At 38.8% G+C, this 26000-nt stretch overlaps 1 protein-coding gene across 1 annotated transcript in view; it reads left to right on the plus strand.

Annotated features, from left to right (window-relative positions):
• Positions 1–3739: 3739 nt before the first annotated feature.
• itga11a (integrin, alpha 11a) overlaps positions 3740–26000 on the plus strand; it is a 43786-nt gene continuing 21525 nt past the window's right edge. Inside the window, exons 1-10 of the mRNA XM_034116708.1 lie at positions 3740–3812; positions 13394–13508; positions 22085–22197; positions 22651–22742; positions 22998–23112; positions 23238–23365; positions 23579–23727; positions 23815–23959; positions 24440–24605; positions 25234–25304. Of these exons, the coding sequence (XP_033972599.1) occupies positions 3740–3812; positions 13394–13508; positions 22085–22197; positions 22651–22742; positions 22998–23112; positions 23238–23365; positions 23579–23727; positions 23815–23959; positions 24440–24605; positions 25234–25304 (1167 nt within the window). The remainder of the gene's footprint in view (positions 3813–13393; positions 13509–22084; positions 22198–22650; positions 22743–22997; positions 23113–23237; positions 23366–23578; positions 23728–23814; positions 23960–24439; positions 24606–25233; positions 25305–26000) is intronic.

The raw sequence follows: 26000 nt of genomic DNA on the forward strand, positions 1-26000 counted from the left end.
CTGCACTGGCATAATGCCTTCATTCAGTGCACCAGATCTTAATTGTAGGTTTCTCTCTGAACCATTTTTCATACAAGCTGACAGTGAGAGATTCTTTAGCTATGAGTTTGTACCCACAATACTGAATGAAACAATGCTTGTTATGAAACTTTTCATATTTATGGTGAACTTTGTAATGAATTCCAAACCCCTTACACTTATTTCCCCTCCAATTTGGGAATTATGTATTCCAATAGAGTTTGATAGGCGGGAATGCTGCTTTTTGCATTGAACCTGGTATACCCTGTAGATATGTTTTTGCTTTAAAACAATATAATGGCCGTAGGAAGCACTACATAATGTCATGATGAAAGTTCTTAACGTCAAATACAGACATTTGAACTGAATCCAACTTTGGAATATCACTTACTTTCACACACTTAAAGTTGTAACTCGTTTCAGGAACCCTGTCCATCCATATTTACATTTACAGTGCTATGTGGACATTTTCAGGCACCATTAGTCGGCACAAGGCTTAATTTCCTGACTTGAAAGAAAGAAGGGGCCCAGCAGTTTACTGAGGAGAAATTATGTAGCGTAAAAAACGATGTATTTTTAACCACCCTTAACCTGTTAAGCCCTGAGCCTGTTTTTCAGGTTTCAGGCTCGAAAATGACATGCCCAGAACAAATGACTATATCTTCACTTCTAAAAGGGGTCAATTAATAATATTTTTTCTCAAAGCAACGATACATCTGTGAGTTGGATGTAGAAAATGCAGAATCAATATAGATGTTTTTATTTGAAAGTAAATTCAAATTGAACATAGTAAAAAAAATTGTGAAAACCACCCTTGAATGATGGGATAGTAGAGAAAAACCTTTAGGAATCCAAACTATAACATATAATAAGTACCCTGTATCAAGATTGATGCAAAAAAAAGTGAAACTTGACCTTTTTAGAGAGATTTAGCAAAGAAAACCCACCTCTGGGGTCATTTGGGTGTATTTGCCATATCTCTGGAACCCATCGGTCGATTTTGATGATTGACACTTCTTTTGAACCGTTAGAGCCAATAGAATCGAGAGGGAGTTCCTACTGTAAATCCATCTAAACATTACCATTGGTGAATGAGAGTGATGCGCAGCCAGCATGCCCAAAACCGGAAGCTGGGTTACAGCTCTCATACACTCTATATGAAAACTACTCTTATTGACATAAATATGATGATGGATTATCAGTAATAATTTCAAAGTGACACAGACACATTGGATTAACCTTCAGCAGCGTTTTTATCGTTTCAATGCCATTGAACACAACTTTTGATCAGAAAACAGCAAAGGTAAGAAGTATTTGCAGTTTTGGCCCCGTAAAGTGAAGTTGTGTGTTGTCTTTGCTTGCTTCCGCTGCCGTGAGTTTTGGTCGCACAGTGATGATACTTATACCACTGGAATCTGTGGAATCTCAGCTTTCATATGATATATAGTTTGTGCAGATCCGATGAAGTAACATATTTCTACCGTGAGTTATGTGCTATTTCGCTTAGTGCAGAGGCTCGGCGTTAGACTTGTGGGTTTTTTCGGTAAGAAATGTTCATATCGTCAGGTAGCTGAGTTTCTTCCTGTTAAGTGGGTATGACACATTCATAGTTTGTTAAATGGTAAGAAGCACTCAGACGCTGTTTCTTGCAAGATGTTGCAGGAGCCCCCCTCCCCCGGCAAGTCTTGATTCTTTGTATGTCTCTGAAGGCTTGGTTATCTTAGCTTTATAGCACAAACACTGTCTTGATTTGTGTGATCTGCGGTTGCTCTGTGTTCAAAAAAGATATAAAAGGTACTGTGGTCAAAAAACAATAAGTGTATGGTTGAGCCAAATATTTTTTATAAATCAGTTTTAAAGATTTTCCGATAGACAGCTGCTCACAAGATCTTTATCAGAAATGGATATGTGTCGAACTCATCATGGATTTTCCTTTATGATGAGTTTCACAGGTTCTTCACAGTCTCACATGTGTTGTTTGACCCCTTGTCTGCTCGGGATACTGTATGTGGTCTCTTGGAAATATGTACCTATTTTTGAAAGCTATAAACTCCACACACAGCAAACAGTAGCTTATTTATACATTCAGCAGTAACAAGACTATATTGGCAGTCATTTGGAGTCACATTTCTGTACATTTCATCAATTTAAGTTCAAATTTACTTTGTTTTTGCTGTTTAGTTTTCTCCTTTTACATTGTTTTGGTTTTCACCAACTTTTGAGGGAACTGTCTCTTCAGGTGGTAAATGCTCCACTGTGTTCACCAGCTAACCGCTACCTTTGTCTGTCTGATGTGGCAATCAGTAGGTTATTAGAGCTTTTCTGCTGACTGGCCTGCTGCAGCAGACAATGATGATAACAAGAATGGTGAAAGTGTATCAAAACATGAAAGTTGTGCGATGTTAAAGGAAACTTCACTATCGAGAAATAATTCTCAACACAAAGGCATTAGATCTATTCTCATTTTTAAATTACTTTAGCTTGTATTTTGTTCATATAGCACAGTTACACAGTCCAACATGCCTTACAGGGATGAAGAAAACATGAATATGTCCATAAAATATAGATCACATCAATATGACCAAAAGGTAACACGTATAAAAGCTATTACACTTGCAGTATTCATATACACAAACAATAATTAATTTAATTAGTTAAAAAACTGAGCATCCAACAATTTCTGTGTATTGCTTCTGTATCAGTGCTTTAGTATGCTCATGTTGATGTATTTTATTCAAACATAGTCATTGCCAATGTTAAACAAATTTCAAAACCAAACTGAAAATGAGTTCGGTGTTAAGAAAAGACGTCCATTTAATTGACTTACAGTGGATGTGAATTGGAGATCTAACCATTGACCACAATGGAATACTTAGAAGCACTAATGTACTCAAACTATGTCTTATTACGTAAGTGGGTCATTATACATTCTGTACTGAAGTATGGACTGGATGGTTCAGCTGCAGGGGTATGAGGTAACATACAAACCCCACGTTTAAGTTCCACTGTTAAATCACTGGTTAGTTTGTGGTTGTGCCATGGTGATAGCACATGTGTGCATAGAGTGAGTCTGACAGAAAAGGTTTTTGGTGTGTAATGAGAAAATGTTTGGCAGTGTTACCAATCTGTTACAAGAACATATCAGACTTTTCCATTTCAGCTTGGGTAGGCACACAGCATGAGAGGAGAGGAGTGCAGCATGTCACTATCTGTGCTTACCTTACCTGAAATTACTTATTATGCAGAATTGCTCTTTTCAGTGTTATATTTTTAATGGAACGTTATATCCCTCGAAAATGTAGTAGAGTAGAAATATAAAGAAGCAAAAAATGTAATTACTCAACAAAAGAAGTATGTCAAATGTGTAATACAGTACTGTTCAGGAAAATGTACTAAGTTACAATTTCCCACAGAAGAAAAGATAAAGAAAACTTTAATAACTCCTATGAGAGTATTCCCAAGTCAAACTGAGTTGAATGAGTGAGTGTGAGAGTGAGACTAAGTTTTCCTGCCTGCTGTGTCGGAGTGGACCTCCTTCTTCTTCTCCTACTACAGTCCCCTCCTACCTCCCCGAGATATAGGCAGCGCTTTAACTTAGACTTTGAGTCACTCAGAGTGGGATCTTTAACTGTGCCTGCTGCTGGGTCTCTATGCCTCGGCCCACCACATACACTCTCACAGCTTTCATCACTTACACACACATACACACTCACCCACACACATGCACACTTGCACCGGCAAACATATGGAGTACTTCTGCTTCCTCCTGCTCTGGATCTGCAGCCAGCAGTTAGGTGAGTCAAAGGTGTTTTCTCTGTCCATGTTATTGTTTCAGTGTGTGTGTATCCTTATGCTGGTTGTGCTGATGTAGGAATCAGACCTCATATACTGTAGCTTTGCAGTATAATAATGACAATCTAATTGTTGGGTATGCTTTGACCTGTTCCAACAGCAACTGGAAACTTTGAGACTGCTGCATTTAAAGGTTTTAATGTGCACATAAGTAGCAGTAATATCTGAATATCTTCAGTGAATGAATGGCTTCCTGTGTGAATGACATTATAACCTGACATCTTGACTAGTATCATGGTAAGAGAGAGGAAGGGCAGAGCTCAGAGGCTTTACTGAAGTATAAGTTGTCCCCCTCAGGTCCATAGAGGTGCTGTGTGTCTCATTGGAAGCAGGCATGTTCTCTCAAATGAAAGTTGATGCTATCTTTTCACAGTCAAGTTTCCAGCAAGCGGAGCATTGTTGGTGCTCAGCCAGAACCGTGGGCAATTACCAGTGAAATCACTATACCAGTACCATATCTAGACAGGAGGGAAGAAAGAGAGGGACACAGAGTCAATAAAAGGCACCAAAAGCATATGTGTTTTAAAAAAAATCGTACCTACTGAACCCTTAAAATATACTGTAGAACTGATGCACGCTACAGTAGAGATCTCTATACAGTATGGTTTTGAGCTTAGCATACCTTAGACTGTAACCACATTGTTTAAACACACTATGTCTTGGCCGCAGTTTCCATAGAATAATGTGCATGTTGTCGCCATAGCTGTATGAAAAGCAATTCTCAACAGGCAATCATTATTCTGTTATGCTGCATCACCCTAGGGTTTATACTGATGTCTACAAGACTGGAATTCTTCAAGAAGCAGAAAACAATTCATCTTCAACATTGAGTAAATAATACAAAACTAAGAGTAGAGGAAATCTCTTTTGTAAATATTTGGTTTGATTTTGGAATTTGTTGGAAACAAGTTTTTGGACTGATGCCACAGGGAGGGAGACACTGACCTTGTAGCTGGAGTCTGCGGAGAAAGGCTCGATGCTGGCTGTGGTGGGAGATGTTTTGGCAGACACATGAGAAGGAGGCTGCATGTTTATCTGCTGTTTGTGTAATCCTGGGACTTTTGGACTAATGATACCATCCAGACAAATTTACATCAGGTCATCTCAAATACTCGTGGATGACAAGTTTAACAGTGAGTGCAGCAAGAAACTGCTTAAAATTGACACACAACTTGTTTCCTAATGAAACATTGTCCTTGATCCACACATTTACCATAAATGTCCTCATAAGCACTAGCATGGAATTTCAATTTTTGTTTATTTCTTATGTAAACTTAGAATTGCTCCTTTAATAGACGTTCACTGTGGCCACTCCATACAGGGATGATCAAGCTGTCTGAAGAATTCACACCCTGACTTCCATTTTGATGTAAAAAGTAAAGAGGGCCCTGAAAATGTCAATGACAAAGCTTATTATTCAATTTAATTCAATTCAAGGCTTTATTGTCATTTGCACATTAGCTACATTGTAGATATGGAAATGAAAAACTTAGGTCACAGGCTCCTCCAACAGTGCAACATGTATATATAGGACATAGAACAAATAAAACAGACACAATTCAAAAAGGATATGCTAAGGTAGTCCATGCAAAATATGTTTTTTAGGAAAAACTGACAGTGTGCCAGATTTTGACTGAATTATGTAGACAGTCATGATGTGCCCTTATAATAAATAAAGTAGAGCCCAAGTCCATTATTTTCTTTATGGGTAAATCTCAAATTGCATTGTTGCAATTGTATGATGGCCACTGTCCACAGAGGAAATGTAAGAGCTATATTGTATACCTTTGTTAAGCTCTTTTTCAACACTGATATAACTGATACAGCCTCATGAAGCATTACATATCTGCCCTATTGTCTATATGCCTATGCCCTATGCAGTTCTGACAGTTCTTGCTGAAAAAACTGATAAAGATCAGTATAAATCCTTTTATCTTGAAATGGTATTTTTTGTTTTTAACCATGTCAGGGTCAACAATGCCCTCTCAGAGCCCCGGACCATCAGTACAGGAGCCCCCCAGGGTTGTGTGAGCTCCCCGGTCCTCTTCACACTGTACACAAACGACTGTACGAGAATCCACACGGAGAATTATATCATCAAATTCTCAGATGATACAGCTATCCTTGGCTTAATGCACAAAGGCAGCAGTTCATCGGCTTATCACTCTGAAATAGAGAGATGTGTGCAGTGGTGTGATTTTAACCATCTAGTGCTGAATGTGAAGAAGACTGAGGAGATGGTGTGGGACCCAAAGGCAGTGGGTGACCTTAGGCCGGTGGTTATCCACAATGAACCCATAACTCAGGTCAGCTCCTATAAGTACCTTGGTGTCCATCTAGATAATACACTCAGCTGGAAGGCGCATGTTCAAGGTCTGTGCTCTAGACTTCAACAGCGGTTGTACTTTCTGCGTCGACTCCGGGCTTTCGGAGTCGACCAGAAGTTCATGTTACTGTTCTATCATGCAGTGTTGGAGAGCATCATGAGGTATGGTATTACTGCCTGGTATGGTAACTTGACAGTGCAGTCAAAGTCACAGATCGCTCTCCTGGTACAGACTGCTATGAAAATTATGGGGCTTAAAAAACACCCATCTCTCCAAAACATATACGAGCAGTCCATTATCAGACAGGCAAAAACAATTGTGTCTGATCCCACCCACATACTCCACCCAGAATTCCAGCTCCTACCTTCTGGTAGAAGATTCAGGGTTCCCACACAGGAAATATTGGTGAGTATTTTTTCCAGAGTAATTACTATTTTGCTCTGAAATAGTAATATTTAATCATTTTGGAGTGTATTTATTACTCATAGCTTCTAGAGTGCGATCAAAAATGCAGAATCAATTCTATTGGAGTTAAACCATGACCACACTGTAACGGAGGTGATCTCTGGGGCCATAGATCTCGGTCTCCGTTACGGATTATATAGCTTCATTATTGGCGAAGTATATTACTTTGTTCCACGCTAAAACATTGCACAGGAAGCATGTGATTATATGTAATTCATGCATATATTTGTCACAATCTGTCTATGTTTTAGTTTGTCTGTCTCTGTTTCCTGTTTTAGTTTGAAAAGTGTTCCCCCTCCCGTCTTGTCTGTTGCTGGTGATTGCGTTCACCTGGTGCCCTGTGTTTTCTCCTCCCTCCTCACCTGTGTCTTGTTGGTTTGATTAGTCCTGTGTGTATTTAGGTTCTGGTTTCCTTAGTGTGTGTGTGTGAGATCCTTGTTGCTGGTGACTGTGTTCACGTGAGACAGTCATATTGAGGCTGTATCCTGTACCACAAAGAGGAATAAATGCCCACACCGGGTTGTATTTGAACTCTCAGCCTCTGCCTCCTTGCTTGGTCGGGCCGCTCAATGGTCAGCTTCACACACGCCCACTCATGTTCCTTAAGCACTTTGGTTTATTTACCTTTTTTATTGTAAAGATCATTATGGTTCATTTATTCTATTCTGAGTAAAATTACCTTCTAGTTTGAGTGAAATGATGTTCGATTGGGAGTAAAATTACCTCCTATTATGAGTAAAATGGCAGTAGAGTTGTTTTTAATATACACTACATAGAGTATAATAACCATTAAGCAGAGTCAAATCTAAGCACATAATAGAGTAAAATGAACTCTAAAAATACAACTCTGAACAAAGAGTACATTTTACTCTATATAGGTTGGGACCAAATGTTATATTTTTAGAGTAAAATTTTCTTCAATTTGAGTCAATTTTACTCAGAGAAATGTACTGTGCAAGAGCAGGCTGAACCACTATAAGCACTCATTCCTACCTATGTCCATTAAGCTTCTTAACATTCACATGAAATGAAATGTAGTCAAATGTAATGAAATGTACTTTTTAAATGTTGGCCAATAGGTCGCCATTGTCAGTATGTGCGTCTGTGTATTGTGTTTGTTCAAACAGTGTATGACTGATGATATGTGTATGTCTCTTAATGTCCATTATGTTTGTATATGTACATGTATGCGGAACTGCAGGACGGAGTCCAGAACAAATTTCCTTACGGGGACAATAAAGTATATCGTATCGTATCGTATCGTATGCTGCTGAGAATGTGGTTCATGAGACTGAACCAATGTGTAGTTTGCTTTTACACAACCACTGGCTAAAACATCTATTGACTTATTGGAGCTGAATGATTTTCATTTAATTCAATTGGTTTTTGCAACCCCCTTCACATTTGCTAAAAATATGTGAAATGGTTTACAGTTGACCCAAGCTTTGTGTGGAGTGTCCTGTTGCCCATTCACCATTGTAAAACATTAATTACATGTCATTATCCTATTTAGAAGCACCAAGTCTTCCAAGTTAGGATTGCTGGAGGTCCAAGGCACGTTTTTTAAGTATTTACTCTACCTCTGCCAACACATTTGTAGGGGATTATGTATAACACATCTCTGTTGCTTTCTTTGTACGATACTTAATTGATTTCATTTGGTCAGGAAATCATTTCTTCATGTTGTGTTGACTGCCTTTTGGATCATTCTGTGTCCAGATCCCAAAAGTGTGTACTGTCTGTTGGCTTTTACTGAAACTTAATACAGTATGTCAGCAGCAACACAAATCCTGGGATAGTTATTATTAAAATGTCTCATCAAACTGAATTATTAAAGCAATCAGTTAAATGACTGTCAGATTGTTACATACAACATACATTCTCATTAATCAATAGTTGTAATTTAATATTATTTATAGGCTTATGGTTTGAGCAAATGTTGCACTTGCCAAAAGCAACAATGCACTGCTTCTGAATTAAGTCTTGTTATTTCAGTGACAATAAACGTACTCCTTACTTATTCCAATAAAACGTCTCGACATTGCATCTAGTTGAGTAATACAGTAGCCGGTGCTACGGGTCTTGTATATCACTGGCTGACGTCTTGGTTTGAATCCCTGGAGAGGCTTTTGTTGGCTCAGAGGGTTAACAGCTTGTTAATCAGCGCCCAGTTGGCTGACTGTTGTGATGTTGTGTATTGGAAACATCTGGTTTTAGATACCCCGTGCCTCCCAGAGTTTTTGGCATGTGGTAAATGTGATATAAGGTGCCAAAGTCTTTGGAAGTATATTGTTTAATGTGAAGCATCTTTCCAGAAAAAACAATTGTAATGGAAACCCAAAATGGATCAATGGAAAACGACAAATGATTTAGCTTCAGCACCAGTCAGATGCATATGTATAGTATCTGCAGACATCAATATCATAGTTATAGTTTTTCATAAATTCCTAACAATATTACACGACTTTAACTTTTTAAAGCACTGCGTGTCTGATATTAGGATTCCTCAAAGCCAGCACTTATCACAATGCAACTCTCACGGCTGCTGGATGTCAGTGGCTCTGTGGTGGAGCTCCTGCAGCTTGGTGTTGGGCCAAAGGCAGCCGCGGACTTATGTGGGTCACACCGGCAGCCACCGGCTTGAGGTTTATTTATTTGGGAATGGAGGCCGGTACACAGGAAACCCAGCAAGAATCCAAACCTTGCGTTAGAAGCTGCTGGTATTACTTGGAATATGAAATTGCTCTGCCACATCAGTAGCTTGAAATGGAAACTAAATCACCTCCATTCTCATGCTTCTACCCTGACAGTTTCCTTTTCTTGGCATTTGCTCTTTTTTTTTATCAGACGTTCTTTGATTGCATCCAAGGTCCTTTTTGAATGCTTAAAAGACATCCTAGCATTAAATCCATGTCCCATTGCTAAAAACACATATGTGGTCCAGTTGAACAATGATGGAAAGACTTCGAAAGCACACTGCCCTTCATTTGTTAACTGATTTATGCTGCAGCACACTGTGAAGAGTTACCTGCTGATTTTGATTTATTTTCCATACACCTATCTGTTCCCAACCATCTATTTTCAGTCACCCCTTTTATGTTTCTAGATAAACAGAAACTTTAGGAGGATATTTAGGTGTAGGATGAAACACCAGCTGAACATGTGAACCATTCATAAAACAGGAAATTAGCAATTTGGAGAATATGTCAATATTTACATGAAGAGCCTGCATGGCAGAGATGGACATTTCTTTTAATGGAGGTTTTCATGAAGCAGAACAAATGGTCTATGGTTGTGCCAATCAAGGTGTGATGTACTCCTGGTCTCAGATTTGAGGAATGAATGACTCATTCACTGTGTGGCTCTCCCTCCACTCACTCGTGGGGAAATTGTGATTGTGATGGTTTTGAAACTGCCTGCAATCCTACAAAAACCTAATTTCTCCCCAGTTTTACTGATACAGGCTACAGATACATGAGTTATTTGAATTTCATTTGATTTACTATGAGTAAAACATGATTAACAGCTTGTAATAATTCAACCTATGGACTCTTTACAATAGATGATACAACCCCTGATAGCAAAGAGTCCTTTCACTCTTTACAGTGTCAGACGAGATCACTTGTTTTGCTGTCATAAAGGTGGAGGTGGATCATTCAATGCTGGCTTTCTAAGAGAGATGTAAGGTCAAGTTCATCTTCATCACAGTGTAACATACTAGTATAGTGGTAATAATCCCACTGTTCACCTAGAAAACAAGAGCAAATCTGTTAAATAACGTAACCAAAGTTAATTTTGAAAGGAATAAGTACATTTATAACACAATTAGACGCACTTTAGGCTAGGCCAGCATTGAAGCAAAGATCTGCCTTCAAGGATGTAAATGTCTGAATTTAAAGAAAGTTTGCACATATGCCAGAGCTTTATCTAATCTACTTTATAAATTAACAGAGACAAGAGAAAAAGGAAGAGCCTGGAGGCAAATAATCAGTTTCTTATGCGTTCTAAGATGGATCAGAGGTTGAACTCAATAAATACACAGGCTCAGACTCGATCTTATTATGGTGAAAAATAACAAGTCCATTAGACATGTTGTCCGACCACGTCCGAAGCTACAAATATTTATAGATATTCCAAATGGTCAAGCTTAAATGCCGTCTCAGAGATGGGGAACATGCACGTTTTTTCTAAATACACAACAGGGCACATTTTCATTCTGTTGATCATTTCAAAAGTGACAGAAAATAGTTCTTACTTATCTCCGCTGGCCAGTCACTACATAAAGGGGATGTACATTTTGGACTTTCAGTTTTGGTTTTAGAAATAGCGCCCTCAAACTGACCACTTGGCCAACTGACCAGCAGCTGATGAAGTATACTGGCCTCTTTATCGGCCTTCAAAGCTTACATTTGCTTTGGGTTGGCTATAGAGTCAAACCACAGCTTGAACAAACATATTGACACTAAAATAAAAAAATAAAATATATATTTAATTTCTAAAACAAAACTGTTATCTTAATTCTAACAAAAAAATCATATATAAAAGTTTTTTTTAAAGGAAATGTTTTGTTTCTATCTATCTTGATTTGATGTGTTATTGTTTTCATTGCAAATGAAGAGAGGCCAAGCAGCTCCCGTGAGGTGTATATAAAACACTCGCTGTATTTTCCCTATGGCAGACTGGAACAAAGTTAAGTCTGGGAGGTTCTGGGACATATAGTCCTTGAGACAAACTAGACAGTTATTTAAGAGGGTAACTTGTGCTTCATTATTATTGTTGGCAATGCATATAAGTATCATTAGGATAAAAGTAAAAACAGATGCTGTACTCAAAATGAACAGACACATATTTGAGTCAACAGTAATCATTAGAAGCAAGTGAAATAGTTTTCTTTTGTAACAAGTAAGACCACTACAGTGACTCAGATATTGTTTTACCCATGTGTTGATGTGCGTGTCTGTGTGTTTGTAATCACAATGCTGTTGTGACTGTAAAAGATTAACTTCACAGGGGTGAAGGGGGGGGGGGGGGTTTACACGTGAACCATGGAAACAACTGTCTTGAGTTTGTCAGCTGTCATTTGTTTAGGGTTAATTTGAATTGTACATGTTTTCAAACTTTGTTGGGCATTCCTTCACCTTGTTGTTTACATTTACTGAATTGTCCCCTGCAGGGGAAAACAAGCTCACTCAACTTGGCGTGACCCCTTAGCCTCACAGATGGGGAGTGAGCTGAGTTTAGGGCCGTTTAGCGTGAGGGCGAGGGATTGAATAAGCCACACAGTGTGTGCACAAGAGCCGCAAAGATGTGAGAAGTGGGGGCATTGGTGGTAGTTAAAGGCAGATGCCTTTGTGCTTTCAGCTCAGCTGTTCTGCTTAAACTGTGAAAAAAACACTTTATATTTTTTAAGCATTAATCTCCAGCTCCTAAAAGGCAAACCTGTATCTCATTAAGCACAAAACCTGTTTAAGTTTCCCTCCAAATGTATTTCCTTAATGTATTTTTGGGCTCTGAAATGTAATAGTTATCAATCCAACTTGGTATATTGTGTAATTGAGAGGATCAATTAGCTTGAGGGTAAAGGTCAACATGATCTTGACCCCACAGTAGCTTAAATATCAGTGAAGCAACACAGATCAACACACACTTAGATACACCTGGCAACTGGTGAAAGAGAGATCAGCAGCAGATTAAGGAGAAAACAGATTAACAGAGAGATTGATCGAGAGGAAGTCAGAGTGGTAGAGGATTACATATTTTCCCCTCCTCCTCCGCCAAAAGGAAAAACTCATCACCCGCAAGTCCTCACGCAGAGCCCTCCCTCCTAGGATGGAAATTCAAAAGCCAAATTATGCTATCATCATAAATTAGCCTTAATGGGTAACACGACAAGCAAATACTGAAAAACATACCTTCTCTGATTGGCATTTTAATTCAAAACATACATTCACTGCTCTTTTCTGCCACCTGGTAAGCTGTCAAAAGATGTGAGAGGAATTTAAGCACACAATCGGGAAAACAGATTTGCTTTGATCAGGTCTCACAGCAGCTTTAACTTTGTACCCTATTACCATTTGTCAGGTTACACTTCACCATCTATTAACATCAATTTCAAAACAAAAGTCCTTGCTGAGTCTCTTAACCAATCGTATAATGCAGTTGCAAGATATTTGGTACTGGCAGGACATTAAAAACCTTTTCAGCTCCTTCACTTCTGAAATGTAAATCACAGATTTCAAATCTTTCTTTCATCAGATTGTATATGGTGTTTGCCAAATTGGTGCATGTCAAAATGTTCTTATTGGAATGAAATATGTTCCTGTAGGTGGTCACGTTGATACTATGCTGCTTAACAAAAACAGCTTCAAATGCTGGAAGAATGTCAGTCTCATGTGACAGCTCAGCTGCTCTGTAACACTTATATGATTAATATTTGTTTTCATTGAAAGGGAAGTCTGTGTTTAGACTGGTGCAGGGGGACAAACAACATGAGACAGCCTAGGGGTTATTTTAAGGAAGAGTGTGCAGCTGTTTGTTGCACTTAGGCCAGATGCTGAGGTCTAATCAATGTTAATGTAAATGTTTCTTTCAGGACAGACATCCTTAAAGCTGCTGAGATACCACCATGTGACACTGTAAACGATATGTTTAAACCAACACTGTAGTACTTAAGGTCATTAATAGCATCTTCTCTAGCCAATGCTGATGAAAATTGTCTTTTGTCTTTCAAGGCATCCATGACTGCTTCAACATTGACACAAAGAACCCCAGGATCATCAAGGGGCCTAAACAAGCCCAGTTTGGATACACAGTTCAGCAACATGTGGCTGCTGGAGGAGAAAAGTGGTAAGAGGCTCATCTTATTTACACACTGCTGCAATGCAGAATACTTCACTGGAGGTCACTGATGGTTGCATCTGTAAAGTAATACGCTACAGCAAAATGCAGCGGATCACTGTCTTATACACCACAACTTTTTAAACAAATATGACAAGCTGTGGTGAGACATCTTTCCCCCCGGAAAGACAGTGATCTACTGTACCTTTCCTGTAGTGTGTGCAGTTTCCTACCGTTAAGTGTGCTTTCAAAACAAACTTTAGTTCTGAGCTGGTGTACCTCACATTCATCATATGACCTCATCACCCAAACTCACACTATTATTAGGCCAACTGGCACCGTGTGGTGGACAAAATTAGTCCCTGGTTACCCGCTAGATGTGTGTGTGTGGGTGTTTGTGTGTGTGTGTGTGTTTTTTATTATATGTCATTTATTTCCTCTACAACCTCAAATACTTCCAGAATGGCTTCACCAGGATAACGATTGTGTTGATTGTTTGAATAAATGGATAAAACAATCTCTGTTGACACTTTCCTGACAAGAGACTTCATGCAGTTGAATTGAATAATGATTGCCCTGTTCAAATAGCTTTCTTTGTTAGTGTGCATGCGTCACTGTACAACACATGTGACCATGACCATGCTTCACAACTTGGAACCCAACTTTTAACAATCAACCTTGTTTTAAGCATGACATTTAACATGACTTATACCATACTTTCTGCAGACTGTTGGTTGCCTTAGGCTGTGTTCCGACAGACAAAAGCACTGTGTGCAAAAATGCATCTAAATAAAATAGCTGCAAGGGGAAATGTTAAAGCAAATAAATGCCGGATTGTTCGGCAAAACCGAACCTGGCCTAACTATTGAAGTAACACATTGCAGCATCATCTGGAAAAGCGCTGCATTATTGGCCAATTAAAGACATAGTCAAGCGGAGATTGCTGGTACTTTGTAAAGTGAACACTGTAATACTTTTAACCTTATGACCATTGTGACAAAACATGAAAAATGTACTGCCATGCCAACTTGCTATAACCGTAAAATCCTTCCTCATTATAGTGTACACTGCTTTTAGGTGTTTTGGCATCAGAATACATCGACACACACACATTTGTTTTAATAGTATTCCAATGTCCCACCTGTAGCTGTTTAACATCTAGTGATTTCATCTTAATGCAGACTCTATGCCTTGGTTCAGCTAGCAATCACTTTCTAGTGAATCCTAACTGTAACCATAAGGGTTAAACCATAAGTCATAGCATAAGTGTAACAAAAACGTTGTTACTAATATAATTAATTTTGCAACAACATTGTGGTAGAACTAGGGCCCATACAAAATGTAATCGTTCATCTTTTCCTTAAAGAACAGCACATTCTAATTTGGGAAAATCATCCATATCTATCACCCCCGGGCAGCCCAAGTTACAATACAAGGCCTATAGTTTTGCATTTGCATGGGCTACTATGTGTGAAAGGAAAAAGAGTATATAGAAGCTTAAGAAAATTGCACATGGTAACTGAATGAAATCACTACTTTGCTTCCTGATAAAATCACAGATCAGAATGTCTGTAATGTGCATTGTGTCACAATGGGGGACATGTCACTTTATTGTAATGAACACATGCAATGAATAAATCAAAGAAACACTGTGCTTCTGTCCCAAATTCTTACAATTACATTTCAATGTATTTTAATCTATGTGTAGAAATAGTCCCTACATTTTTGGGGACTATTTCTACACATAGATTAGTCATTTGGCAAAACTTACAGTGCTTAAAAAAAAGAATATTCCTGCTCTGTTATTAAAGATTTACATCCACAGTAGGAACCACACACAGGGTTTATGAGTAATACAAATATATATCCCTTGCCCTATCCTTCAAGGTTCAGTAAATTGGCAAGGGAGTGCAAACGTGTGTGTTCTTGCTGTACAGGAAGGGGACAATGACACACTTGGAGAGTAAAGTGACAAACTAGCAAGAGCTGCCAGCTCGCAGAAGTCAAAGTCTTCCTGCACATGTCAGCAGCTGATTCGATTACACTGTAAGATACAACTTATTTTCCATTCAGAGCTACTGTCAGCCAAACATGTCTACCAGAACTGAAAAGGTCTGACCAGGCTGATTGGTGTGGAATAAAGGTCACCAGAGACGCTGCTTTCACTGAGGGATAGGTCTGAGATTGAGGTGAAAACATTAGCAGTGGCAGAATAAAGCAGCACAGACTATTCAAACAACGTCCAGCCAAGTGAAGCAGCAGGGATTTGGGTTTTTGGCTTCTTTATTAGGTGTTCAGCCATCTGGTATAAAGGCACCTTTATTCATAAGAAATAAAGACAAGAGAGAAAGAAAACATTTCTGTAAACGTTCTTATATTTATATATCTGAACAATGTTAGAAATAGTTGTTTGGATATTGTGGCTATTCTGTATACTCTCTAACTCTACCCACGGTGACCCACAGTGCTGTGCCTCCAACTTGTTTTACACTTTGCTTATGAATCTTCTTTCTTCCCATCAGAAGACTTAGTCCAACTTATTCCAGTTTTTAAGAAGGCTGTTTAATCAGCAGTGTGCGTAGGAGTGGGAACACACAGCTGCATGCACACTCTCAAGCTGACCAGTACATTTGTGTGTGTGTCTGTGGGAGTGTGTGTGCAACGCATAGTCTGACAGCTCTCAGCTGGACCCAGGAATGTTGCAGGATGTGAGGGAGATGTGAACACTGTTATCGAGTGTGAAAGGATCATAAAAATGATTCAAAAATAATATTTGGGTTTTTTTTGTACAAGACTTGATTTGTTTCATCCATGTCCACACATCTGAATCAAAGACAGTGCGGCTCAGGACAGTTTTGATCTATTACCAGATTCATTACTTAAGTAAAAACTCTATCACTTTACCACGTCCTGCTTTCAAAATGTTACATGACTAAATGTACAAAACTATAATGAAATCTACTTAAGTATTGAATGTGGTAATTCTAGAGGCTTCCTTTGTTACAATGATTACTAAATATGCTAATATACATAAGCTGGAGATGGTGGATTCAATTATTTGTTTGTAATTAATATATTAACCAAAGGTCAACTTAAATTAGTCACCATAGCTGAAACATAAACCGATAGGAAGTTATAAAGTAGTAAACAATGGCAGTACTCAGAATTATACTTTTATTAAGTTGTTTTCTGTCACTGGTACCAGAATAACCTTTAAGTGATGACTTAGACTCCACATGTCTCCTATTTCGTTGTGTGTCAACTAAGAGGTTTGAGAGGAATTTGTTTTCTCTGTGATGGATGTGTTGAGGCATTGATCTGTGCTGATTAGGACTGAATCTGCTCTTTTTTGTTTCAAAAAATGCATCTTTGAAGTGCCAGACACCAACACAGAACATGTGCTCGCCAAGTGTCGGCACTTCAGGGGGCTTTTCTGCTGATTGTCTGGGTTTGTGTATTTTTCTGATGCTTGTATTCACACTTCAGTCAATTAGAAAACGGAATGAGTTAACACTTGGACAGTTTGTCCCTTGCCATTTAGGCCTTTTAACGTTTAACCTTCACTTTCCCCATGATTGATTTTAACTAAGCTTTCGAGAGAATTTAAATTGGTATAATCTGTGCTGGATTGCAGCGTTGTCAACTTTTCCAGAGCTGTCTGATTTCTCCGAACCCTCAGCTCTGTGTTTGGATAGGACCAGGCTCACAGCTGGAAAGTGACTCAAGCTTTTCATGACCTGAACCTGAAGTGCAGCTTAATTCAAAACGATTTATTTGAGGACAAGACTAATAAAAAACAGCAATTGTTGATACCAGTGTGCTTGAGTAAGTTATTTACTAGAGCTTTTGCGTGTCTGAGATATTAAAACAGTATGAGTAGAAGAAGACCCATGTGTACAATCCATTCCTAAGCATGTGGCATCGAAGTGAGCAGGAAATAAACTATTTACCAATTGTTAGCCTCAGAGACATGAAGAAAATGAGACATCTTTGTCAGTTCTGCTGATGAAGCTACTAAGTTGGGGATGGTGAAAATGTCAAGAATATGTCATTTCCTCACACATCTACTGAGCGTAATGGTGATCTAAACACTCTGCCAGAGCGACCTCTCCCATGGGAGCAGAGAAGAGGCCTCTTCACCTCCAATTGGTGAAGACCTTGGGTGTTTAAACCTGATGGGATACACGGAGCTGCATATTTGAGCTATACACCACAGAAGCCTCCCACTGTTTGTTTTTCTACAGTTCTACCAAGTCTCCTCAATGGAGACCTGACCTTTACTCCTTATCTCAGTTACGAGTTGCAAACCACCAAAAACTACAGGGAGTCTGTTAAGTCTTTCAGCACCAGTGTTTTTATAATGTCGGACTTTTTTTGCCGTCTGTGAGGAAAAGAAATGGGGCTCAGAGCCTCAAAATACTGAAATCTATATTTTTTAAATCTTTTTTTCCTTCTAATTTGTTATTATTTGGTGCAGGCACGAAACATACTACCAATAGAAATGCATTGCTTCTAAAATTGTTCTGTGTCAGAATACTGAAATCTGAATTTTTTTTAATCTTTTTCTGTGTGACACGAAAAAAATGGGAAAATCGTGTTGGTGAACACGAATCAATAGATTACATTTCGTGACTATAACACGAAATGCCGTGAGACTGGGGATTTTAGTTTAGACACAACACTCTGATTGTTAAGCCTGTGACATTGGGTTGAAGTATTTTACACCAACTTCGAGGATAGATACCGGTTACATTGAAAATAAAGTAAATAGGACTCTGAAGTTGTTTCAGGAACAGCAGTGCTTTAGCTAAATGCTAACATCTGCATGCTTGCAAGTTTAAATCAACAATGTGCAGAGTTGGGACAAATAGATCTGCACACAAATGAACTCCCATAAGAAGAATTTGAACGCTATGCAATGTTCCAATGTTTAGGTATTGTTTTTCTAAATATCAGAGTCTGCACAAATAAACAAGGATAACAGCATTTATCATGTTAACAAGGATTTGAATACCCTGATTTCCCTGTATTGCATATTAACATCATATCCTAAATATGTTCAAAACCAGCATGGGCTTCATTACAAAAATACTCCTGCACACACTCATATACTGCTCAGTGTTGAAACAGAACAGCATGCTTTGTGGTACAATGATCTAAAGGAAAATGCATGTGCTTTGCCAAAAGTCCCCCTGTCACTGTCTGGTTAATGCTCTAATGTCAATTACAGACACTAAATGACCTTCTTTGGAAATGTTTATGTGACCATTACAAATACCCGTCTTTATGTGGCAGCATTAACAAAATAAACATTTTCTTTTGTTAATGCTGCCTTGTAAATATATAAATGCTGACAAATGGAATGTCATGAGCAAGCGTGACATCGGAGATGCCCGCTCATGTTTGGGGCAGGGATGTGGTTTCACAGCGTATACATCTCTTCCTTCCAAATACGAAAAACATTACCACATTAATGACAGCCTTGGCTTGGGGATGGCGCTTCCTCAAAACCCCTAAAATCCTGTATCCCCTGGTAGCCATGGTAGAAAATGTCCACGCATTCATTTTGGGTGAAGTTATTTCAGTGTCATTACCATTTTTACACTGATGATGCACTGATGCTTGCATTTGACCCTGATGAGCTCTGAAACATGATTGTTTGAACAGCTTCTGGTGAAAATCAGCAGGTCAGCGAGGCACGTGTCCAAGTCAAAGGCAACAATGGTCCCCTTTCATCAAGGTAGCTGTATCCTGACCTGAACTGCTGCAGTGTCTCCTCTAGCCAACACATACGAATCACTGAAGTCATAATTATGATATTAATATCCTTAAAAATGTGAGCGCTGTTGGAGCCAACATGGTAGAAAGGACTTCCAGAGTCTGAGAATTCAAAAAGTTGGCTTCTGGTGCGATAACATTGTAGCTTACTCCCACACTAGTCGCTCTTTGGTGTCCATGATAGATTGTTTGAACAACATTTCCTCTTGTCCTCATAGCTGCTTTAAAATACGTTCTATGGCCTTTGCTATGCTTCTTTTTTTTTTTTAATTGGCAGTCTGGTGATAAACTGTTAATGTAAAGTAGTGTATTTAATGTATATGAGTTTAAAACATAAAATTCCTATGATATATTGCAGAGGTTAATACAGATGGTCGTAAAAAGGACAAGGTGAGGGCAATGACAAAACTTAGACCCGTGTCCAATTTCAATCAGTTATGTTTTACAGTACCATGCAGGGTTTTAGCTTTTATAGCTCGAACAGATGAAACCATTGGACATTAAGCTGAATCCTTTTAAAGGTCTGAATGCTTTTTTTCATGAGACTTACCTGCAGAAAGAGGGAAAACATTGTTGGTAAAGTAATTACTGTTTTGTAAAAACCTCTGATTGATTATCAACTCTTGTCTGTTAACTGTGATACTTGCAACGATCAATACAGTATTTGTGTCCGAAAGAAAGGGATACAACCGTTCACACATAATATAAATTGCAAAATGCACACTATCATTAACAAAGTGTAGGAATATTTTATCATTCACATCATCTTATGTCAGGCTTACCATATTTAGTTCCAAGGACGTTTCTGAGAAATGTGCCTTCCATTAGCAAAGTGTTTTCTTGGTAATGTAGACAAGCTTTGAAACTGGGGATCATGAATATGACCTAGAAATCCTTGCTTCCTTAATTGTTAGACTTTGACCTAAGTGTCTAGCAGAAGGAGGTTGGCCACAGCCGCTTTTGCTATAAAGCGGTGTCAGGTGTCTTTCCTCTGGGGCACGGCTGAACTGAGAATTCCCTGTGATTTTCGCTTTGTCTGCACACTTGTTTGAATTCCTAGTTGACCTACTGTACTGTTCATATTGAACTTTTCCAGGAATGTGATTAGCCTCCCATATCATATAACAATGATTATGAGAAATTAAAACAGATTTATTTTCCAATTTTCTTCCTTTTACAGAATACCTTAAAATGTAACATTAAATAAAAGTTGATAGTTTATTTTTTATAAAAGCATTATAAATACACTTTGCATAAATGTTGCAGATATAGAACTCCCTTTTAAGGTGTTATTTCGGTAGAGATTAAACATCACGACTAGAGTTAATTGTCTGTGCAATATTTGTAGTGTCCTTTTTTTTTTAAATGTGGGTTTCACATACAGTATGGATTATTGCAGATTGTAAAAAATTCCCCATGAAGAGACAGCTGATGGCGGTCTGGCAGTTAGCACACATGTCGATACCTGAGGCATTTGGAGCATAAGCCTTATGACTGTAACAGTGTTAAGATGTAAAAATAGTCAGCCATTTAATCTAAAGATATCATGTTACAAACAGACAGACATTACAAGACATTGCATGAATCCCTGAAGGAGTGTCATGAATACCGCCAATCATAAATATAACAGCTTAAAGGAGGTTACTTTTGGCTTCCAACGTTTAGGTATTGTTTTTCTAAATATCAGAGTCTGCACAAATAAACAAGGATAACAGCATTTATCATGTTAACAGGGATTTGAATAACCTGATTTCCCTGTATTCGAACACACTGAGAGTTCTTATCTCACGTGAAATATGGCTTCATTTAAGGCCTTTGTGCCCTCCATCAGCCCTGAAGTAAGCACACTAGACTTTATTTCCTCCATCAAATCAAGTCATATAAAACCTTTCAGTGACATTTATAAGACCACACTGACCCCCCACAGGAAACCCACTGTGAAGTCAAGTGCAGGACTGACTCTTCACAAACACTAGGTCATGTGAAAAGAATGTCCAGCACTCCAACACGATGGTCTGTGACGACAACATTTCCCTTAAGTTATTTCCCTTAGTCTTCCCAATGAGGGCCTCAGTGATTGGTGGGACCTTAAAGTTTATGGAACCTGTTTTCCATCTTGATTGTAATAGTAAATAACTGATACTGTACTCCTCCTTCCAAAACTGAATCAGCTGTACTTTGTGCTAATTTGCACATTAAGCATGCCAAGATGCTACATTGAAGGTTAACATGGTAAACATGCTAACATCATTGAGTGTCATTGTGTTAGCGTTAAGGTATCAATGTTATTCGTTGTTTGCATTTAACCAAAGAACAGCTGTGCCTATAAGTTGGATGTAAAATAATGCAGAAATGTACGTGAGACTACGTGAGAGTTTCTGCTTCCCTATATTTTGCTAATGCAAAATAAGTGTCACGTAAATGCTCATTGAAAATACGGTTGTGTCTTAAAGATCTTACTCGCATGAGATAACTGTATGGAAAAGTTTATGAATGTGGTTCCAGTGCTGCTGGACATGATTAAACATGCCTAATTAACATCCTTGGATAAATAAAGGTTTAAAGTCTTCCCAGGAAGCCCATGTGTTTCATGTGGGTCACTGATGTTAACAGTCATAGTCATATTCCCTCAGAGGATTAGATACCAGACAAAGACCTACTCTTCCAGAGAACTGATGTTGTTGTCGGTCTTGCTGTAGGAGGTCTACTGTTTATATACATAAATGACAACTGAGACAAAGTGTTAAAGCTATAGGCTTGATGTGTGTTTTGTCTGATTCTAACTTTTGAATTTTGTGTCTTTGCAGGTTATTAGTGGGCGCTCCATATGAAATGAATGGCCCTTACCAGACAGGGGATATTTATAAATGTTCACTGAGCAGACGAACCAAGGGCAATGGCTGCTCCAAGCTTAACTTAGGTATAGTATCACAAAACAACACAAATCAAATTCTGCCAAACAGTGTATGCATGTATTGTATGAGTGTTTTATGTTTACTTGTTTCTCAGTAAACATCCCGGTGGCATGTGTGAGACTGAAGTGTGGGTTTCATACCAATCATTCCACATTTTACTGTTTTTTAAAATGGTTTATGTTCATTTCCACATGTGTGTTATACCACACATCTCACCGCATGCTTCTTCATACCGGCTGCACATGTGTTGTGCTGGTTAGGAAGGCACATGAAGTTTTGTCAAGTGAACGTTTAAATCTGAGGAACTAGGCACTGCTTTTGCTGCCCAGACAGCAATAACAAACCAAAGTCCCAGATGGTGAAACTTGTGTTTTGTCCCTGAAAGACAGTTCATGTTTTATTGTATATATGTGTCTGTGCATCCAAGATCCTCTCATTGAGATTCATTTTCCCTCAAGGAAGGATATCTCTGACCAACGTGTCGGAGCGAAAAGACAAGATGAGGCTGGGAATGACGCTCACATCCAACCCTCAAGACAAAAGCTTTGTGGTGAGTTTAAGCCTTATTGGATTTAACTACTTGAGATATGACATAAGGTATGGTGTGTTGCTTGCTAGTAAGTAAGTAAGAACACATTTAATAAAATAGCAATGGTCAAAATGGAAAAAATCCCACAAGATTGCCTTTTGATTACACGGTTGTCAAACTGCAGCTCTCCGTAGTTCTCAGAGAGCATGAACCTAACTTTCTAATATGCTGAGGTTGATAATGTTTCCTGAATAAATGCTTTCTTTTATGTTTCAGGCCTGTGGGCCGCTATGGTCGTATGAGTGTGGCAGCTCTTACTACAGCACTGGCATATGCTCCAGAGTCAATGAGAGCTTCAAGTTTTCCAGAACGATTGCGCCTGCCTTTCAGAGTAAGCCTCAAATTATCTCTCCTGTTTTTACAAACATCCTTGGATAGTTCTTTGTCACAGCAGGGAAAATGTGTTTTCTCCAAATGTGCTCTCATGATTAAGTCTCATCTTTAAATGATTTTCAGGATGTGAGACCTACATGGACATTGTGATCGTTCTGGATGGATCTAACTCCATCTATCCCTGGTATGAAGTGCAGGCTTTTCTTATCAACATTCTTCAGAAGTTCTATATTGGACCAGGTCAAATACAGGTGTGTAAGATTTATTGGTAAGGTTCATGTTGGATAAATTCAAATAATGGACTTTCTGTCATAGGCTTACTGTGCCTGTGATGATACATTTTTTTCTTGTAGGCTTGTATTACAGTAAAATAATCATATTAAACTATTAATGTAGTTAACTGCAATATATAAGTCTCTTAATAATTTGGATAGATAATTGTGAGTGGGTTTTTTTCCGGACAGGTTGGAGTCGTTCAGTATGGTGAGAAGGTGGTCCATGAATTCAAACTCAGCGACTACAAATCTGTTGAGGAAGTTGTGAAAAGAGCGCGCAGTATCAACCAACGAGGTGGAGAGGAGACCAACACGGCTCTAGGAATTAACATAGCACGGTACTGTATCTTCATTTTTACGAATGAGCATTATTCCTCTCCATTGTGCAATTTTTTTTATTGAATGTATCACACATGCCGTCACAGCTCACAAGCTTTCAAACAAGGAGGTCGGCGCGGTGCCAAGAAGGTGATGATAGTGATCACTGATGGAGAGTCACATGACAGTCCGGATCTCCAGCAGGCCATCGAGGACAGTGAGAAGGATGGCATCACCCGTTATGCTATTGCTGTGAGTCTGCTAGACCTTTTATTTACCTTGTTAGATGGCCAACACTTTGTTAGTTTTAACTTATTTTTTTAATGACTAATGCATTTCCAGTGCAACACAAAACAACACCAACATTGATATAGTGACATATTGGAGTTAAGTGGAGAGTAGAGCCAAAACCAGTTGAGCCCCTGGAGAGCTAATGGTGTAAGTTATCTTCTTGAAACCACATGCTTATTTAGCTTGTGCCACTGCTGTTGCAACTATTAGCACACTTAATTCCATCCAGTGGCTTAACTAGGCATGGGAATTTGAGCAAAAATGCTGAAGTCATTTTGTTGAAATCCAACTGGAACTGGTGACAGCTTTGGCACTGCTGTAAAAAAACAAAATCCTTTGAAACCCGCCCAAAGATGTGAGGGCTATCAAATGTGACAGACTATTTCTGTTGGTTGACACTTCATGCATGTACTGAAAGACTGTTTAATCTTATTTTCACAGGTTCTTGGCTACTACAACCGTCGTGGAATAAACCCTGAGGCCTTCCTCAATGAAATCAAGTACATCGCCAGCGACCCAGATGACAAACACTTCTTCAATGTGACGGATGAGTCGGCGCTGAAGGATATTGTGGATGCCCTTGGAGAACGGATCTTCAGTTTAGAAGGTTTTACAAGGAATTCATTACAACTACATTACATTGTTTGTTGGACAATTTTGCCCAAAGCAACTGCATGTTCTTAGCAGTAAGTACAGTAGCATTAAGACAGCTTTAATGTACTGCTGCATTATCAAAGGTTCATGCTTGGGGATTTTTTATATTTTATCTTCAACCAAAGGATACAATGACTCTCTGTGAAAAGATCCAAACTAACATGCATTCAATTCAGATAAACTCCTTGGCCGTCATGGTTTTTTATTATCAAGTGAAAACGTAAAACATTGGCTGGTTCCAGCTTCTCAGTTTGAGGATTTTCTGCCTATCTCTGTTTTCTTTCATTGTAAATTGACAGTAATTATAACATATTTTATATTGTATGTAATACAACTAAATGTTATTTTAAAGGCTTAACAATTAGGGGGGCATTAAGAGATGTATCGGTCATAAACGTAATCCTTAATTTCAGTGGTATTTCTTTAATTAAACCTGTTAAAATATCTTCTATATGTGAAATGTATCCATTAAAACTCGAGTGCCATGGCTCCTCAAAAGTTTTACTTAAAGTTGGCAGCTTACATTTCTTTGCTGCTGCTGCTGCGGTTCAGAGCTGTAATAGCCTGACTTGTTTACACAGGAACCAGTAAGAATGGGACAGCGTTTGGCCTCCAGATGTCTCAGGCGGGATTTTCCGCACACAACGTCGAGGTGAGTCTGACTTCTGCTATCACGTCGCCTCATACCATCTGTCAACATCTAGGACAACACACATTGTCTCAATTTCTGGCGCATCGTAACTCCTTCCCACAAATTGTCATTTATTACTTTCCAGTCCCCCCCTGAGGTGCCTGCTGTGTGGCCCCAGAGGTTTAGTTCATCCTGATTTAGGAGTCCCTGACAGGCCTTTTTCCACTTCAAGCGTTCAGTGATGGGTAATAAGACACCACTTGTTCCCTAGGGAAACATACTAGTGAGAAGCTGAGACTGAATATTGAGACAGTTGGGCTGCAGAATGGGTTTGTTTTTCCGCTTACTTTATGAGAGGTAGATTTTTGATTGAATCTCAGAATAGATAGTTGCAGGTGGGCTGGCTTTGAGGGGTGACGCAGTTGGAAGAGGAAGATAAGTGCTTCTTCTCTACTGTACCTGCTTTTCATAATATATCATTGAGTTAATTCGTCACTTTCTGATTCCATCCAGACATTTGCTGATGCAACTGCTTTGATTTTCCAGTTCCCCTTCACAGTGGGATTCGTCAAGGGAGGAATAAATATATCCCGTTTAGGATGAAAAATAAATATAAAGCAGAATTTGCAGCTGGGTGGCAGCAATGACTGGAAATGTTGTCCACAAGGCCAGATTCCTGAGATCCTCGACACCACGAACCTGAGTGTTGAGAGTAGA

Source organism: Trematomus bernacchii, unplaced genomic scaffold (assembly GCF_902827165.1).
Source record: "Trematomus bernacchii unplaced genomic scaffold, fTreBer1.1, whole genome shotgun sequence".
NCBI lineage: Eukaryota > Metazoa > Chordata > Actinopteri > Perciformes > Nototheniidae > Trematomus > Trematomus bernacchii.